Here is a 19,539-nt window from a genome sequence, read left to right as displayed (position 1 = left end):
GATCCGGATCTTACAATGATCCGGATCTTACAGTGATCCGGATCACTGTAAGATTCGGATCCCTGTAAGATCCGAATCTTTGAACGACTCTCTGCCTTCATTGACATCACTGGAGGCAGGGGGGAGGATTCATAATGAAAGGGGCGGGGCCAATCGTTAGTGTGCCTGCACGGAGTTACTGGAAAACAGTAACTCCGTGCAGACACACTGAGTGATCCGAAGATCCGGATCATGAATCGGATCATTTCAGTGAACGAATCGAAATGATCCGATTCACTTTAATGATCCGAACTTCCCATCACTAGTGCCGTGAAACACACTGCCGACTCAGACAGCACTACTCTCCCCCAATCCCAGACACTCTTTGCCGCAGCTCCTGATTGGACGGATGCCGCAAGCTGGAATATAAACAAACAGAAGACAGGCGGCTCCAGACAGACACACAGTTCCGATACACACGACAGAACCTGCAATCGAACCGGGCCTCGCACCTGATCCATCAGACACCTACTGATTACCCCGATCAGGTCCTGCACGGATACCTCAGGAGTCTCCCCTCCCTAACCCCGGTATCAAGGCAACCAGCGCTTCCCAAATTCAGCACCAGAAGCGGACAGCTCCTGGCCAGGGGGTGGTGGATAGGATTTGGCAGGGGGTTAAAGTACCGTAGAAGCCGAGTGTTAGCGCGCAGTGGGTGGCCGTGTTACGGAGGGGCATGGATAGCGGGGGGCTGGTGTAGGTCAGTGGCACGTAGCACGTAGTTACTAAGCTCTACTCGAGTCTGAAGATGGGGGGCCGGCTGAGCAGACAGAGCAGCCTGGAGGATGAGCCGGAGGACGGGGGTGATTTCGGGGGTATCCGGGGGGATACAACTGGATCCCGAGGAGACTTTGCATTCACATCGCTGATCCTGAACTCGGAGCGAATCCCCGGGGTCCTTCGGAGAAACAAAGCGTCCCCCTACGTGAGGCGAGTGGCCTGGCTCAGGGACATCCAGGCGCTGATCCGGGACCACAAGCAGGAGCGGGCGCTGCAGCTGCTGAAACTGCTCCGCAAGGTGAGGAGCCCCGGAACCAGCATGCACCGCATGTACCCTGTAAACAACCTAGTTACCCCCGAGCTAACCCGCTCAGCGCTAGAGGGAGGGGCAGTGCTACGTGTTGCGCCTTGTGGCAGTGATATGATAAATACCGGCGGGGGGTCGCTGTCTTCTCTATGCACTGGGTGTGGTAAGCAAGCTTTTGGTGTATCCGCAGGACCTTGGCCTGGAGGGAACATTCCTCAATGACGTCCTGTACAGACATGTCACCTTCCTGAACCTGGTAGACCCCATATCTCATGAGCTCTTACTAAGTCTGGCCAGAGAGCTCCAGTGTCCCCGCAAGGTGAGTGTTTAATAAGAGTACACCTTTCTTCTCACTAGAATCGCGTAGCCTCTCCGGCTGTACTCCGGCTGCTTTGTCTGATGGGGATGGAGTATATTTACACATACATGCTCATAGATACAAGGGAGTGAAAAAGAGAGACTTTAAATCCTGGCCAAGATGGGGACAATTCTGCCCCACCCCATCCGCTCAGAGGAAAATGTTCCAGAAAGTCTAAGGCTGGTCCTGAATATCAATAATCAGAGCCGGTTGGGGTGGGAGGAGGGTGACAGAGACAGAAGGACACGGAGAGAGAGAGGAGGAGGAGGAGAAGAAGAAAGGGGGAGGGAGGAGTGGATGCAGACCAAACAAAGGCAAGGAAGGGGTGAGTTGAAGAGTGAGCAGTAGGGGTTGGTTAGGCATGGTGTACGAAGCAGATAATCTTGGATTATGTACCATAAAATGCCATAAATCCAATAGTGATTAATCTGTTTTTGCTGTTACTTTGTTGTTTTTAAAACACTGTAACGTTCCATAATATTGTTAAGATGGAAGAAAAAAGTAATCCATGAAAAACGCACCAGAGGGTGCCCTGCCCATAGGAGCTTACAGTCCACAAGAAAGTGGATATATATGTGCAAAATAGTGGAAGTAAGGTCTAGATAGAGCGAAGTTAAATATCAATGGCAGGTCTGTTGGATAATGTAGTAGCCATCAGGTGAGAATTAGGATGTTACATCCAGCACAGCCAGCCAGCAGCATTGACAAAGTCAGAAGGATTACTCTGGACGTGCTAGATGCTTAGATGTAACATAAGGAAATATTGCTTTACTGAGAAGATGGTAGATAAATGGAATAGCTTCCCAACAGAAGTGGGAGAGGTTAATGCAGTAACAGTATTTAATAGGATAGAGATAAAGCTGTCCTTAACACAAGACAAGACCATGAACTGGTTAAGGTGTGAGTCTTTACAGCAGAAAAAAAGGCCAAATCTATGGTCAAATGCATTATGAGGATGAAGGATGGATCTACCATGATTTTGGTACACAAACTGACATGTTAGCCCCAGATTAGGTAACTTGACAAATTTCATTATTTTATGAAATGTAAAGATTTCAATATTTTTCTTTTTCTGGGTTTGGGACATCATAAATAACTTAGAAAACCACATTTAGGCCACATATTGTAATCTTACAAGAGCAGGGGTCCTCTTATCGTTCTGTACCCGTTTGTCATAAAGTGTATTAGTGTTACTCTATTGTATTAGTTTTGGTTGCGTCTTATAACCATATAATGTTGAAGTCCTGTTGGTAAGACTAGCTAAATCTATACACTTTTTATAGGGTGAGCATTTCTGTAGCAACAGAACATGTATTTACACTGGAGTAAGTCTGATACATATCAGACATTTGTCCTATGATGCTTGGGATTAGGGAAGTAGATTTGGAGATCTTGGGTTAGTTTAGTCTGCCAGAACTGCGGCCTGAGCTACCTTCTCAAAACATTCTGAAGTGAGCAACAACTCATACTAATCATATATAGAAATAACAGTACATGTGTACATATTATAAACACTACCATTCAAAAGCTTGGGTCACTTACAAATGTCCTTGTTTTTGAAAGAAAAAAAAATTCTGTCCATTAAAATAATATCAAATGGATCAGAAGCACCATGTAGACGTTGTTAATGTTGTAGATGACTATTGTAGCTGGAAACAACTTATTTTTAATGGAATATCATCATAGACATAAAGACTTTAATCAGCAACCATCACTCCCGTGTTCCAGGGGACGTTGTGTTTGCTAGTCCAAATTTAAGTTGAAAAGACTAATCGATCGTTAGAAAACCCTTTTGCAATTATATTTCAGCTAGAAATGTCCTTGTTTTCCATGTGACCACGCACTTTTGAACAGAGTCTATATACACAAATTTCTTGCAGGAGCAAGACCAAATGAGATCCACGGACCGTATCTGCAGACAACTCATCTACCATTTGACACCACATTCAAAGTGGCATCGACACAGCTTGTCACGCAGGAAGAGCCTGGCCAGGTGAGGATATTATATATTAAAGTATGGGCAACAGGGAAATAAAGAAGGGCACATAGATGAGGGAAATCTACTCCTTATTTATATTAAACCCCTGTCCAACTAAAGGAAACATTTTGGGGAGTTTGTTACCCATATCATACAGGAAATATAAATAGAGTCAAGTTAGCACCAAAGATAATAACAAGTAAATGCAGGTCAAACCCTGTCAATCCTTTCAAGGCTGATGATTGTAGATTAAAAAAAAGATAACTAAAACTAAATGCAGGACCAAGTGTTGACAACTTTAAAATTCAATTAGTTGTATATGACTTGATATGTAGGATTTGCATAAATTAATTTAATGGTATTGCTTTTAGGTGAATGCCACTGCTGAAACCATAGATAAGGACTTTAGGTACTAACAATATGTTTCATGCTAGGAGTGCCAACGTTTCTGCTAGTTTCAAAGTCATGTAACATCCCATCTTCAAGGCTACCTACTGCTTGTTCCTTTTCCTGATTTTCTGTGCTAAAATATTTCTTTGTACCCTTTGAACAGCCTGAAGAACAGCCTGCTTCAGAAGTCAAATATAGATGTACTAGATCTCTCTGGTATCCCATTGTCCCCCCGTGATGTACAGCGTGTGGCCCTTTACTTGCAGAGCAATGGAGACAGCCTCACCAGTGTAGACCTGAGCTTCACTGAACTCACAGATGACACTCTGGAGTTGGCTTTGGTCTCCCTTACAGCTCTCCCCAATCTCACGCACCTGGCACTCAATGGAAATCGACTTACTTGCTCGACCCTGAAGGACCTCAGCGAAGCCATGAAGGATAGTACCAACTTCCCCTCACTAAGCTGGGTGGACTTGGGTAATAATGTTGATATCTACTCCATGCCTCAGCCACTGCTCCTTGGGTTAAGGCGACGTCTGTGCCAGCAGAACCTTCTTCCAACAATCCCTGAGGCACAGGATGGCGACCTGTCCGAGGGTGGTGTTCCTATCCCTTTTCAACAGCTGCCCTGGGACAGGTGAGACCACTAACAGCAGCAATCATCGTTATAGCAACTGAATTCACCCTTCTTTCTTAAACCTGTGTTGAAACCACCTTAAACTTGGCAGGCTCGTACATTCACTGTGCAACAGGTGGTATGCCTCAGCCACAGAGAATGGCCATTAAACACAGATGCCCCATAGACCTACTGGATGTCACAGCCTGAGTAACAAACCCAGTGACAGGCAAAGGGCAGCCCATGACAACTCAGCTTCGGCCTCATCACTGTGTGTTTTACAGATTAATCTCTGAACAAAGGGAGGCAGGGATCACAGAAGTGCAGAGACAGAACTGCTGTGTCAGTGGAACTAGGAATGGGTACTAAGCACCAGGGGAGGGGGCATTAACAAGTATAATATGGTAGAATACTAAATGGATGTACAGATATCTTCATTTCCTGGACAAGTACAAACTGCACCAGAGAATGACGAAAAATTCACACGAAAAATAACTTAATTGTTGGTATCTCTTATTACTCCCTGTATTGATTTCCATTTTAATATGTACATGGGGGGCAGGGGGGCTGTACAAATCATTTACTGGAGCATATAAAAGTGAAGATCCAGAACAAAAAATCGTAACACACAAGGAATGTTTAAAAAACCGAGAAGTGACTTAGTTCTGAAAACCTTAAAGGTTGTCACAATACATGTGACTGAAGAGAATACTGCTCCTGTGTGACAGTCAACAGTCATGTATTGTTGGATGGGTTGTAAGAATCATATGTAGAACCTACTTTCCTAACGCGGATATGGCAACTGGCAAAAGGGCTACTGATTTGTAACAGGGCTATACTGGAGACAACCATATGGCACTAACCTTTCACCTGGTACTGAAAGAACCTATTTGGCTGACTGTGAGAGCCATTCTTAAGTCCCATGTAATAAAACAAACCATTCTCTTGGTAGAAAAAATAACCGTAAAATTGAGGGTTCAGGAAACTTTTTCAAATACTCTAAATTAGCTAAATGTGTATCGCTGGCTCACTGGCTGATTACTTAGTAACATCTAGTGCAATTTAGCTCATGTGTTTAAGGACTTATATTCTGCTGTTAACTACTGTCAACTATTTAGCTCGCAATCAGATATAGAACAAGAGGAAGGCAAGACGAGGGTCTCTCCAATAAATGACTTTACATCTACACAATAAGATAAGTTACACATCACAGATTTATTCTTATAAACACATATGGGGCACCCTGGTGTCCTGGCTTATGCCATCCACACATAGAATGGTACCGTCACAGCTTTGCTCAATCATAAATCGAACCACCAGTAAGCCAGCAGTAATCCAAATACATCTGGTTTGTCAGCCAAGTACCAAGATACAAATCTCAGTATTTCATATTAACAAGACGGATGTGGCTGTGGTAGTGACTACAACCAGACTGCCATTTAAACACAAGGCTGTTATACTATGACTGTTACAGTGAAACGGTACAGCCAAAAAAGAAACTAGAGTTATATACATGTGTGTCTATGTGTTTATATTACTATAGAATGTTATTAACTCTATGTAATAAAAAATCTTTTTCTGGTAAATCAGGAATTGGAGTTTTCCTCAGCATTCTTAAATCATTTTAAAAAGTATTGTAGAACAGGAAAAGCTGAGACACGGGTCTATTCACTAAAGAGGTCGTTTTCACGAGAACTGAGCATTTCATCTCTATGACTTCTCCCAATGACTTTCCCCAGTAAGTTGTATATAATGTATATACAATATAGGAGAAATTTCGACTGTATTTTACTGATGTATTATAGCCCCTTCATGACAAAGCCTGTACAGGCTTAAAATGCATTGTCATTAATGGGTTTTTTATTGTTACTTGTTGAATAAATTGACAAATGATTGGTTGGAAATACCTTTTTTTACATGTGAAGATTTACTTAAAAGGCCTTATTGTCCAAGAGGCGGTATTAAATATTGCCTGTCTAATTTTAATATTTGTTACAGAAACATGGAATTTGTTGACACAAGATGAAACCATTAGGCCCAATTTTTGTTCAATGCTTAACCTTCTCATTCATGCTTAATTCATTTACCTCACCCTATTAAAGGGACACTCCAGTAATCATATGCATTGAAGGCATATGAAAGCTGAGTGTCCCCTTTCAATTAAAGCCCCCCCATATATGCATGGAGATGTTCACCAGAACATTCCCCCACCATACTTTTGCTCTTTTCACACCCACCAGCTTGTTGGCTTGCAGGAGATGTCTTTGGCCAATACATGCCCTGCTTGCCACTGCGTGCACTCTCTATGCATTGCTCTGGCTTGAGCTAGAGTTCCAGGAGATCCAACAAGATCCCACGTGCGCATGGGCAAACACAAGAAGTAGGACAAATGTAAGCTGTGTATGGTACCTCAGGATGTTTGGACGCTTAGCGGTTGCCCTGTGCTTAAGACAGAACTAATAAAAAAGATTTACCTCCTTGTAGACATGTAAAGTGATACACGACATACTAATCTGTTTAGCTATAAGAGGGTTAAATGCACAAGTCCGCGTGCATGTTAAGATAAGCGAACAAGGAATCACAAGACAGCCCCTCTTTGGCTCCAGATACATAATTTGGCAACCTGCTCAGCACAGTCTCACCTTTGCGCCAATTAGAACCGATTTACCAAAAGAACTATACTTTATGCAATGAAGTTAATGTTGCTATGGTTACCTGCCCCATACTGTTAATTCCTATTGCACGTTTCACTTACAACCGCTCTGGGGAGAGAGAAATGCCAAGTGTTAAAGCTGCAGCATAATAAATGTGACGGCCGACATTCTCTACACACTTTCTCATATAAGGTCTCCCAATACAGCGCGGCTTTGTCTGAAACAGATGACATTAAAACACTTGTTTAAACAATTGATAGCTGTGAAAAAGTCAACTGCATGGCAGTTTGTGTAAAATGCACACAATGTTTAATTATTCAGCCATTCTTCAATCCGGTCTATGGGGGGTGGGGGGGATGACGTGAAACTCTGAAAATGACAAAGTGATAAATGTGTATTCATGAAACAGCAAAGGAGAGCAAATAAAAAAACCAAAAAAAAAAACAAAAACCAACCTGCTGTATTGTGAGGACATTAGTCTACGATTAAGTCCAGTACGGAGGAAAAGTGTGACTTTTTAATTAAAGTCCTTGCGAATGAATAAAGCTTGAGAATTTTGGATGAACACATACAAAACATGATTTATGTTCTTGACGTCGCACCCGATATCTGCTTGTTTCTTTTATGCGTCCACTGTAAATTCACATCATTTGTCACATATTTTTCCCACACTTTGGCTGTCTGAGGAATGAAATGCTTGTTGCAAGTCACTAGAGCGTTACCAGTGTGAAAACCAGTGGACGGTGACACCATTAACAAGGTCCTGCTTCACACCATTTGTTTTTTGGACTTGAAACCATGACTCCAGATTTCCCTAAACACCTTTTTTTCTCTCCTGCGACACCAGGTATATTGTACTACCAATCCTTACTGATAATGTAAGGAAATAAATGGCAGTATAGCATGGCAAGCAGTACTAAGTTTTTAAATATGCCTTGTAGCGCAAGATGTTAAAGTGCACATTCACCAATGCCTTTAAAGCCCAAAATAATGTAACTAACACACCACTTGTGCACAAGTGGTAACTATTGCTCTTAAACTGCTTGGCAAATTAGACACAAAAGGTCAAAGCCAGTAGTAAGCCATTATTTGTAGCCTGCGAGAACCCTCAGTCACGTTTGCCTTATACACACTTGGCACATCCAATTGATTCAAAATGCTTGTTTAGCAAATAAACCCACATGTTCCCCATAGCAAAAGCAAACAACTTTCAAAACAGAACTACGTTACCTTTACTAAATTGAAGCTTGCAGATACACATTTGTTCTGGCAAGCAAGTTCCATCTGTGATGTGGTAATCATATGCACTTTACCTTGTAGGATCTGGACAGAACCACTCATGAGAGTCATTTCAAAGACAAATCACAGGACAGTGTCTTCCATTCTGTATCAAAATCAATCTTTAAATTGGAAGGCTCTTCATTTTGTGTTGCAATTGCAAGAGCATCAATCACTTCTGTGACAGGGGTTTTAGGGAAAAGCCGACCCTCGACTGAAAACAACCAGCCCAGAAAGAAGAGGGAGAAAAAAATTAAACCCATGACAACTGGCATTTCACCATTGTCACAATGGTGCTTGTATACAAACAGATGAAAGCACAGCATTGTATCTACTGATTTACACAGAACACTCAGTGTGCTTGACATCCATAACCAAGTACAGACTGCATTAAATCTTCTTGGCCCTGTACTATTACAGTATTTTATGATTAAACATCACTCATGGGTGATCTGTATGCAGATTATCACACTTAAAAGTGCCCCTGTTTAACCACACAAGCGCTAGGCAAAGTACTTTATTTAATAGAGACCTACCAATATCACACCAGCCTATCTTAAAAATGTGTCCAGAATGTTTGCTTATATTTCTAAGCTTATTCTTTTGTACTATACTTGGCTGTGTCCCGAGAATTGAGAACGCCTACCAAAACATGACTCAAATCTAAAGCAGAATTTAGTGAATTCCTTATGCTTGTTTGCTCCGACCTTATTCCCCATAATATTTTGCATTCAGAATAAAAAACAATTTTACTGTTGGAAACAGATTTTATTCACCAAAAAACAAGTCACTTAAGCAGTCACAGAGCCAAAAACAAAAACAATACAAAAAATTAAAACTAGAAAATAGAAGTTATCGTCGCTTCTGGAAGATATTCCCACGTCCCATTCCACGCCCTCTGCCTCTTGCAGCCACTGAAGGATAAAAAAAAAAGGAAAAAAAAAAATTATTTTAACCTACATATAATGAAACCCATTCTGTTATGTTTTGTGAGAATTTTACCATTCTCTGTACACTATCCAATTACTGTTGTCCTAGAAACTTTGTACTGCATGCCCTTTGTTGAACTGTCCTCTGGTTTCGAAAATGCTGCACTTAGTTAACTACAGAGCCTTTTTGCACCAAAAAACTATTTTGGGCTCTGTTGCCATCTCCTTTCTACAAAAACAAAAAACACAACTGCGCCTATCCAGGCACCACCAGGATAGAGCAAGCCACAAAAAATGTAAAGGCTTTATGACAGCATTTGTCATGATTAACAGTATTTAACCATTGTAGGCGTGTGTGCAGGGTATTTTCTTAATTATATTTGTCCGTTTAGTTTTTTTCTCTCTACCAAGTACCCAAAATAATGGTGATCTGGTTATGCTTGGTTTTTACATTGGATGGTTTTCCATTATCTGGAGTATATTTTTTATATATACCGTATTTGCTCGATTATAAGACTAGGTTTTTCCCAGAGCAAATGCTCTGAAAAATACCCCTTGTCTTATAATCAGACCTCATTCCGCTGGGGCCAGGCTGCTTACCAGGCTTTGGTCGTGAGCAGTGTCGCTGCTATTAGCAGCAGGAGAACAGGAAGCTAGCACAGTCCTCACATAACTCTGCCTCCCCCCTCCTTCATCTGGGGCCGGGGCCAGAGAAGTTGCTCGCACAGCGTGGCATATAAGGGTATAAGGCATATCATGGGCAGAGGGGCATATAGGGGGTTAAAAGGCACATCATGGGGCACAGTGGCATATAGGAGGGTATAAGACATTTCTGGAGGCAGAGTGGCATTTAGAGAGTTAAAAGGCACATCATGGGGCAGAGTGGCAAATAGGGAGGTATAAGGCATTTCTGGGGGCAGAGTGGCAAGCCTGGGGGCAGATTGGCAAATAAAAAATATATATTTTTCTCAATCATAGCTTTTATTAAATATGAAAATTAGTTTACATGAATTAATATTTACTAGTAAAACTTTTCCTATAGGGTAGTCTTATATTCAGGCTTTTTATTTTTTCCTAAATTAATATTTTGAGGGGTCATCTTATCGAGCAAATATGGTAAAAAGACAGCATTAAACAAAAAATTTGTAAATATATATATATATATATATATATATATATATATATATCTATCTATATATATTTTTTTTTTTTTTTTAGATATATTAAAATAGCCTTTTATACATCAGATTAAGAGCACTTAGTCTGTACAGAAGTCAAATAAGACCGCTTAAATCACAGCATTCCCCTTTTGAAACAGTGATTGTTCCTTTAATCTATTCACATAGTAACGCAAAAACTGTCGTAACGTTACTTACAACCTTTCATAAGATTCTGATACAGGTTAAGTTACTGTAAATGCAAAATGCAAGTCAGATGTAGGTTTTCTGAGCCTAAGCAGCTAGCACTCACCTTGGGCTTTGAGTATAGCAGCTTTCCCTCTGCCAGCTCCTGAACCTTGGTTTTTATTTTTCATGCTCTTTAACATAGGAGCATTTTTCAACATGTCTGGAAGGATAAGAAATCTGATTTTGCTTCCTCTGATGTAGACCTGTTCCAGCTGTGCCACTCTGCCATCCCGGTAGGTTACTGTGATGTTGGACATCTGAAACAGAGAACAATGTTAGTGTCAGGTGTGAACCCTGGGTTTTAATATCAAATAGATCTGGAATTTCAAGAAAACAGCTAACAGCACCAAAAAGGTCAGAGGTTGGCTGAGCAGTGCTCACATTTGTGGGCTCTCTCAACTGATCATTACACAGGCCAAAACACTGTCTTCTTGAAGTACAAAAGATTTGTCCTTGTGGGACTAGTGTACCCACGGAGCAGTGCCTGACAGATTAATGTTTTGTAACAAGGCACAAAATCAGTAGTCAATAGACCCACAAATGAACAGATGTCACATTTTAGGAGCCATGAATACCTGGCTTATCCAGATCAATTGAAAGGTTTAGAAGAGGCAGGCTGAAAATGTTTACAGACATTTAAAAACACCATATGGCACATGGTTATAGTGCCCATACAGGGATTTTTGCACTACAGCACAATTGCCTTTGTTATTCCCATTGAAACTGCAGCAGTAATGAAGCATAATGTCACAATGCCTTAAAACTAGTTATAGAGCTATAAGAATTGCTAAATAACCACAACCTCAGAGATGACTCAGACTTGTCAAATACTGACCAGTTAACATTGCACTGTGTAAAACAAGGACAATGATAACTTGTTATAGAAACAGAAGTGGTGCAAATGTTTATTTGCTTAGCTTGCCCGACAGATAAGTTGCCATTTTCCAATTATACCATCACTTCCTTATTCTTTTCACCCGGGCATCAGTAATCTAAAGTCTGCAAAACCATTTGTTGTACCTAAATGAGGACTGCAGAAGTTACAGTACCAACACTTGCAAAACATTGTTTTGTGTGTGGGGGGGGGGTGTACCTTAGAGAAGGGGTATACTTACTAAACTGGATTTAAAAGTCACCAGGTCTACTTCAACACGTTATAACAATGGCAGTGCTCACTTAAAGTTGAAGAGAAAAGTGCTAGAAATATTTCTTGTACTGTGAGGGATCTCAGTTGGATTGCACTACACATTAAAAAAGAAAAAAATGGTTCTGCACTCAATTCCCAGGAAGCTGGGTGCTAGCAGGAAAAAAGGGACAGCATAAACCCTCTCGAAGCACAAAGACAATGAATCCCAGCACTCCAAACAGCTTCCACTATTTAGGATACTTTATTTAGAGAAAGCAAAAAAAAAACAAAAAGCAAAGTTCCAGCCAAGCTTGACAAAGGCCCTGTTTGGCCAAAACATTGCCTTTTTTGTAAGGTGTCCTAAAGATTGGAAGCCATTTGGAGTGCTGGGATTCCCATTCTTGGTTTGTGGATTCCACTACACAACATACAGACATGTAGCATGAGCAAATTGCGAACAATGAGCAGGAGTATTACGTGAATGCTACAGATGCTATAAATCTGCCGGGATTATGGACGCACAGGGATTGCAATTTTCGTAATTAAGCAAGGGCATTTGTGCTTCGCAATGGAGTTTAATGAAGTACAAGTTTGTGACCAACCTGGCAGTTCATGTTGTCCTCTGCCTCAATCAGCTTGCCCCTGTACACTTCTCCAGTGTTGGTCTCACAGGTTACAATGTGTCCCTCTGCTTCATGCAGAACCTTGATGGGTACTCCAATAGACATGTTGATTGATTAAGGAAAGGGGTCTCTAGAAAAATAAGACAGACAATTGTAAACACAAAGCAGTAAACATTCACAGACCACCCTGCACTGGACTCCCACCATTTTACCCAACAAAAGGGAGCACAAAGTAGTATTAAGCTTCCCCATTATAATCTAGTTCGGGGAGAGACCTGTTTACCCTCTCACTCTACACTATAGTCTGACGCACCACTTACCAAGATCCATTTACATATATATACAGCGCTACCGAATACACCAGCGCGATACAAATCAATGTTTTCTGACCATGATGTATTAGTTCTTATAGATTACATCCAAACCCTGCGCCAGCACAGATTAAGAGGCCAGAATATAATGCCGACTCAAGTGCCTGCCTTATTTATCTGTGCACATACATACACTAAACCCTGGGGGAAAACACCCTACGTAGTAGCCTCCAGTCCACACATTCACTTTTAACCCCACTTCCCACACTTTTCCCAAAGAAACGTCCCCAAATAACGAACCTGCCCATGCAATCCAAACACCACCACCCCGTGCAAAACACCAGCTTCCCGCTGTCGCTTACCTGATACACAGCTCTGGCACTAGCGTGGCTCCAACTGAACGAACTAATGGCGTCCCGCCTATTCCACAATGCACTGCGCGCAGGAAACGGAAGCAGCCGGGCACTAGGTAACTTCCGTAGCAGCAGTACAGCCCACTTCAAATTCCGCCAGAAAACAAAGTTCCTATCACAGAGAGCAATTTATGGTAGTCAGCTAGGCTGGGTTTTGGACAAAGGGAGGGGCAGGTCGAGCGTTTCCTCCTCCTCCTCCTCCTCCCCGAAATATAGATATATGTTGTAGTTCCTTCCTATATAGTTCTAAGTCTTGTAATTTAATTGTATTTTATCCCTATGTGTTGTGGATTTACCTTTTTTTAAGGATCTGACAATGAGACTCTTCTGATTATGCGTAGCCCCATTTTTATTAACATGTGAAATGTATGGAAAGGAAAGCACACAAGGTTAAGTTATCCTTTATAGCATAAAAATGTAAGTAAAGGAGCAATCTCTAGATCTGAGAATAACAGACTTTGGGGGTTCTGCATAGACAGTACTTTATTGGCAAACATAGTACAGAATCTAATTAAAACCCTGTGTTGGGAGTGTTTCTTTATGTTTAAATTACAATACATTGTATTTACTACAATGATGGGGGTATTCAAAATTAACAATAACATTAACACATGTAAGACATGCTGGTACAGAAAGAGATGAGGGCCATTATCTTGCAAGTATCCAGTGTGTTAGGAGGTTGAGTTCTTTAATTCAGTTATTTTACATATACCGTACACTGCAAAGCGTACCTCTCGTTAATTAAAACAAAAAAATTACTTTTTTTGTTGACCACCTTGATTATCAGGATAGCCAAAAGAGTAGGGTTTATGTCCCAATTGCTGGTTCTCCTAATCGTTGTTCTGATTTTCAGGACAATTTGGGGAATAATGCCTCAGGACTGTGTGAAAATATTAGCATTATGTGGGTTGGAACCTGGTGATACAAGTGAGGCATGGTGCAATCCACTTTGTTAACAAATATCTACCTGAACTGAATTGTTATACAACAGATATATGACATCTCCACGTCATCAAGCAGATAACGCCTGTAAATATGACTGGTGCTCATACTCCATGCCCACGCACAAATCCATGCTATCTCCTCTGCAGTGTCACCGAAACACGATTAGTGACGTAACTTTGTGACAGTCCAGAATGATCATTTCTACACAACCTGCGCTGCACCTGAGTGCGCGGAACCTCATGTATTATAGGATTGTTAGCTCATTTGAACAGAGCCCTCCAAAACCTTTGTGCCCGCAAATCCAAATCATGTAATACTATGACTTTAATAGATTGCACCATTTCAACCAATATATATATATTCTAATACGATATACAAAAACCACCAACGCCCTTTGCTTTTTTATTGGTATCGTGAAGATAATGGGACATCAACTTTAAACAGCACTCAAAATCAGAAAACAATAGCAATCCTACTGGCTTCTAAAGGCTGGTGTATTTTTTTTCTTTCTAGTTGCTTTGGTGGCTATACTACTGCTTATTAGCCGACTGTGTGGTGCTGTACTTTAGCGCCTTTCCGTATGATTTCATTCTCTATGTAAAGCTTTACTCTTTATATACGTATGTGTCCATCACTGCCTCACTTAATATAGCTGTATATACATGTATATCCCGGTACAGCCACACCGGGCAGTACAGTACAGTACAGTACAGTGCAGTACAGTACAGTACAGTACAGTACACCCCATGTTCTACGTGTCCCCTAATAACATAACACATTGCGCGCCGTCTCCACATCAAAGTTGTTTGTGTAGAACTGTCTTATTATCCACCCTCTGAGCTATTTCCGGTTCCGCCCCGGACACGCAGGGAGTCCCGGGCTAGAGGGGGAACCGGTATGAGGGAATCCCTGAGTCTACGAGGCACTGACTGACCGGCATGAAGAATCCGGGACACTCCGAGGGGAGCAAAGCTGCTGTGCAGCCAGCCGGTACCCAGCGCGCCGCCACACGTGTGTGATTATTTCCGACCCCATTTACCGGAGACGGGCTTTCGGACAGCGCCCTGTTAGGCCGGAATATAAGACTATCCAGCTCGTTAGAATAGGGTTTTAAGGTTCACAGACACAGAGCATACATTTAGTAGCTGTTATTAATGCACCGGGAGACTGCACACCCCCACACCGGGCTGCCAGGCACCGTCCGTGCCACAGAGGAAGCCTGTTCCTGTATACGTAGCTTACACGTCCTCCGAGTGCACCTCCTCCGTGTACTTCTACAGTCCGGTTTCCGTTTAACACCACTAGAGCTTCATTAACATAACGTATCTTTTAGCATAAACACAAGTCCTGTATCAAGGGCTCTTGAAATAGTTTTTCCATACACTTCATCCAGGGCACTTTCCCCAATCTATGCTTGGTAGCCTGCATGCTCTTAAACGCCCTACCGAATACTGTCCCGTGGAGACCCAATTCTCACCCGCATTGGGTTTGTGTATAAGGGGATCAGGAGTGTATGATATGTATCATATGCACTCTAATACGTATGGATGGTATTACCAGATTTATCCTTGCCTGCTAGAGGTGTGGTGCAGTCACCTGAGATGCAAGGGTATATAATTTTATATGTTTGGCAGTAAAAACATTTTTCAATGTGATTTGTGCCGCTTTTTTATCGTGTAAATCTGGTTAATTTCTCGCTGTGGCTGTTACATTTTGGTAAATTGTATTCCAAAACCATTTATACTCTGTTGCAATCATGGTTTTGCCAGTTTGTCCCCCCTCTGGTGTGAGGCCTGCGATTACTTTTATAAATCACCCGTAATAGGTCTGTGATGAGTTTTGCAATTGCACAACTTCAGTTAAAAAACATACGTACAACACACTAGGGATTGACTCTGGGGCTTAACTTTAGTGAATCCATGACTTTTATCTTGTTGCGTTCCCCAAGGTGACCACAGAAAGAAAACCTCAACATTGTATAATTACTTTCGTAAGATTGGTAGATTTATTGATCTTCATAGAATACCCAAGACAGACCTCTATAATGTTGCTGTGATGGATTTATGATTTCGGTGTTCTCCTGCAGGTGATCATGTCCAGCTGAAGGTTCCACTCATTCAGCAACTATATCACTGGGACTGTGGTTTGGCCTGTGCCCGCATGGTACTAAAGTGAGTAATCTCCACTCAATATTCAATAAATGGCATAGTATAATAATATATACATTTTTTTATTTGAGAAAAAAATGCTTACGTTTCCCAGCTCTCTCTTGTCATTCAAATTGGGGAAAATGTGAAGGGTGTCATAAGCATTAACCTGCAACTTATGAGAGTTTTACTTTAATAGACTCAGCAACTATGTTCCAATGCATTCATGGTGTATTAATTGCTACACATCTTTTTTAACAATATGTTAAAAAGTCTGTCCTCCCGTAGCCCGACATGTTGGTTTAATTTTTGTATTTGTCATTCCTTGATATGTTTGTAATTTGTTTCCCTCTTATTTTGTGTACCTGTGGGTAAGCACTACACCTTTCCACCAGTATTGTGCTCCCTTACAGGTACTTGAACCTCTTGCACGAAGATGACTTTCAGAATGCCATGGAAGAGCTGCACCTCACCAAGAGCATCTGGACGATTGACCTGGCCTATTTGATGCAGCACTTTGGAGTAAAGCATCGGTTCTACACGCAGACGCTCGGTGTAGATAAAGGATATAAGAACCAGGTTGGTGCTTTTCCATCTTATGCAGTTTAGTCTGGATTGTAACCTTTAAATAACACTCCAGCTAATATATGCACATATGCAGGGATCCTGAAAAAAATAGAGTGGACTTAAGTAAAACAGACATATTTATATAGTCAACGATAACAATTGATCCTGTTGATTTAGTCGTTCTATAGGAAACATTTCGATGCAGAGGAGAACCGAGTGAACCAGCTGTTTGCGCAAGCCAAAGCTCGAGGGGTGCATGTAGAGAAACGGTACGTGGAGAAAAAACTATTACACATAACTAGATTTTTGAATTGTGTATCTTTCCTACCATCAGCATTTCTAGAAGTTGCGGGATGTGACTTTTTATATGTAGACTATAGATGAAATCACTTGTACAGGAAGCATATATTACAGATAGTTACATTATTTGTTCAAAGGGAAGCTGACAAGCTATTTCCTTGTCTTATCTATATTGAAATCAGAAAATATGAATTATTTTGACTTGGATTAAGATAGCAGAAGAATTATTTCTTCTTGGATTTACCAGAATTCTAGGAACACAAATACTCCTTTGTTGGGTAATACTATTAATTTACTCCTTCTGTTTGTATGACCTTTTATAGTTTAGTGCATATCAGCATGTTTAACTATTAGAAAACAGTATCTGTTTCATGTTATTCTTACCTCCTCCTTCAGAGTGAAAAAATACCTTTTATATTAATGTCTTTCCTGGCCTGGAGTTCATAGGTGAAACAATAGTGTATAATAATGTGTAAATGTCATACTTAACTGGCTAAGGTGTAGAAATTCTAAGCATGCATTAAAAAGAACATCAGCACAAGAGAGGAGACTGTTGTGCCTCTTCTGCCCCATGCAGGCCCAATTCAGATGTGCCTAAGATTTGCTTTTTTTCTTCATCTAGATCAGTGCTGTTAGGAATCTTAGAGTAGAAGTTTGAGGCTTCTTGATACATGAGTAGTTGTCTTCCTCTTTGCAGCACTGTGATCATACAGGAATTAGAGGAACATCTTTCCCAGGGACATGTAGCCATTGTGCTCGTGAATGCAGTGGTGCTTCTATGTGACCTGTGTCCTAGTAGAGTCAAGTACTGCTGCTTCCTTCCTATTGGACAGAAATGCTTCTGTAGGAGCAGTGACTACCAGGGCCACTTTATTGTGTTATGTGGCTACAACAAGAGTTCTGGCAGTCTGTTCTACAACAACCCAGGATATGCCGACCGTAAGTAATGCCAATATGAAGTTCTTAACATTTACCGGTTTTCAGTGTATCTCATCAGCACATGGGTGACATCTCTAATACTTCCTATACTTAGGGCTGTGTCGTACAAGCGTTACAAACTTTGAGGAAGCTCGCAGCAGCTATGGCACTGATGAGGACATCTTGTTCATCTATGTGGACAGTTGACCTCTTGCTTTTGCAGCAGCTTATGGCGGAGCACCGGCTTTACTCCGGATGGAGTCACGCGGTCAGCAGAGCCTTCTCTGCATTCAGTGGGATTCGGAGACAAATTGTGTCGAACAAAAAAACATCACAGATTCTGAGCGAGAAATACAGTTCACTAGAATGGTGTTCACTAGACCCCGATAATGCTTCCACAGGAATATTTTTAATATGCCGGGTTATATGTTGGAGAGAATAGTCAAGCAGATAAATGGTTATGCTCACTGCAGCATGGTGTAGGTTGTGTATTTACACGATATATTATATTTTGTCCCTCTGCGTAACTACAGAAAATGAGAACACGATACCACTACCTAACTCCTTCATGGTATGCCTATTCTAGTTCACAAGGGTCACTCAGTGTTCTTGTGTAAGGGTGAGGCAAGGTAGTTTAATAGGAGACATACAAATAGTATGTTTAAGACCCCAAAAAAAAAAAACCCAACTAAAACTGGTCCCTTCTTGTATTTAGATAATCTTAATACATTGAAACCCAGTTTAATGATAATTCAAATCCGGTTGAGTTACCATATTTTGCAGGTCATATTAATTCATTTTAGTGGCCCGTGAAATAATTAACCCACCTGTGTAGCAGACAGTGGTATATTCTGGCCTAGGGTGGTAGACCCACTAATGCATAACAGATCCACTGCTTGAGATGCTGTTAAAAGGGGGATCTAGGAATCTGGTTTAGGGCAGCGCAGAAGATAAATACTCCATTGGTAGCAAGTGAATGGAACACAATCTGCGAATAAGCTGTAAAAAAACATGGCATTAACAGCCTTTTATGTTTAAGGAACAGAACTGTATTGCCTGGCAGAGGTATAAGCTGTGGTGAAGGTAGTTTTATTTGTGGGCTTTTCACACTGCAGGAGTCCACACTGGGTACACTATGCACAGGTAGTCTTCTTCAGGCGATAGTCCTGCAGCACTCTGGGTTTTACTGTTCTGATGCACCCAAACAGCAAAATGTCACTAGTGCATTTATAATAAAATATTTTAATATGCTCTGTATTGTTATGTGTTATCTGTTTATTCCATCTAAATACTCATAGTTATAATATCATTCACTACTGTCACATAATTCTTTACATAACTTTTTTATTTCATTACTTGAGGGAAGTTGAGATCTGTGGCAAAAGTTTGTAGAGTTAGTAGGTTGAGTTAATATGTAGATTAGTTTTATGTCCTGGCCTGATTATTATGAAAGGAGATGTGACCAGGATCACCTTCTCTTCCAAGTCAAGTGTGCTTAGCATACATTGCTGATT

General features: G+C 41.2%; 3 protein-coding genes across 3 annotated transcripts; 2 read left to right on the top strand and 1 right to left on the bottom strand.

Moving 5' to 3' along the window:
* Window positions 1–787: 787 nt before the first annotated feature.
* Window positions 788–4,433, top strand: LOC149290306 (leucine-rich repeat-containing protein 75B-like). Its single transcript, XM_089489479.1, has 4 exons — window positions 788–1,057; window positions 1,257–1,385; window positions 3,305–3,417; window positions 3,956–4,433. Exons 1-4 carry the CDS (start codon window positions 788–790, stop codon window positions 4,431–4,433), a joined length of 990 nt encoding a protein of 329 aa, XP_089345605.1.
* Window positions 4,434–9,192: 4,759 nt separating this feature from the next.
* LOC149290305 (small nuclear ribonucleoprotein Sm D3) lies at window positions 9,193–12,529 on the bottom strand. Its single transcript, XM_089489572.1, has 3 exons — window positions 12,404–12,529; window positions 10,740–10,932; window positions 9,193–9,254 (listed from the first exon to the last, which is right to left on the bottom strand). The coding sequence occupies exons 1-3, from the start codon at window positions 12,527–12,529 to the stop codon at window positions 9,193–9,195; spliced, it is 381 nt and encodes a 126-aa protein (XP_089345698.1).
* A 2,502-nt stretch (window positions 12,530–15,031) lies between these two features.
* Window positions 15,032–18,232, top strand: LOC149290304 (protein GUCD1-like). The gene is made up of 6 exons (XM_089489571.1): window positions 15,032–15,104; window positions 16,180–16,264; window positions 16,654–16,819; window positions 16,985–17,076; window positions 17,805–18,046; window positions 18,141–18,232. The coding sequence occupies exons 1-6, from the start codon at window positions 15,032–15,034 to the stop codon at window positions 18,230–18,232; spliced, it is 750 nt and encodes a 249-aa protein (XP_089345697.1).
* Window positions 18,233–19,539: the final 1,307 nt, after the last annotated feature.

Source organism: Sceloporus occidentalis, unplaced genomic scaffold (assembly GCF_023333645.1).
Source record: "Sceloporus occidentalis isolate IW3139 unplaced genomic scaffold, rSceOcc1.0.p SCAF_40, whole genome shotgun sequence".
Lineage (NCBI taxonomy): Eukaryota > Metazoa > Chordata > Lepidosauria > Squamata > Phrynosomatidae > Sceloporus > Sceloporus occidentalis.
This window is presented reverse-complemented; position numbering and strand designations above follow the sequence as displayed.

Excerpts from the sequence above, each read along its gene's own strand:
- LOC149290306 (XM_089489479.1), top strand. The coding sequence starts at position 788 with ATGGGGGGCCGGCTGAGCAGACAGAGCAGCCTGGAGGATGAGCCGGAG. Across the intron at positions 1,386-3,304 it reads AGCTCCAGTGTCCCCGCAAG|GAGCAAGACCAAATGAGATC; the intron begins GTGAGTGTTTAA and ends AATTTCTTGCAG. Across the intron at positions 3,418-3,955 it reads CGCAGGAAGAGCCTGGCCAG|CCTGAAGAACAGCCTGCTTC; the intron begins GTGAGGATATTA and ends CCCTTTGAACAG.
- LOC149290304 (XM_089489571.1), top strand. The coding sequence starts at position 15,032 with ATGAAGAATCCGGGACACTCCGAGGGGAGCAAAGCTGCTGTGCAGCCA. Across the intron at positions 16,265-16,653 it reads TGTGCCCGCATGGTACTAAA|GTACTTGAACCTCTTGCACG; the intron begins GTGAGTAATCTC and ends GCTCCCTTACAG. Across the intron at positions 18,047-18,140 it reads CAACCCAGGATATGCCGACC|GGCTGTGTCGTACAAGCGTT; the intron begins GTAAGTAATGCC and ends TCCTATACTTAG.
- LOC149290305 (XM_089489572.1), bottom strand. The coding sequence starts at position 12,529 with ATGTCTATTGGAGTACCCATCAAGGTTCTGCATGAAGCAGAGGGACAC. Across the intron at positions 10,933-12,403 it reads AGGACAACATGAACTGCCAG|ATGTCCAACATCACAGTAAC; the intron begins GTTGGTCACAAA and ends TCTCTGTTTCAG. Across the intron at positions 9,255-10,739 it reads TGCTATACTCAAAGCCCAAG|TGGCTGCAAGAGGCAGAGGG; the intron begins GTGAGTGCTAGC and ends TTTATCCTTCAG.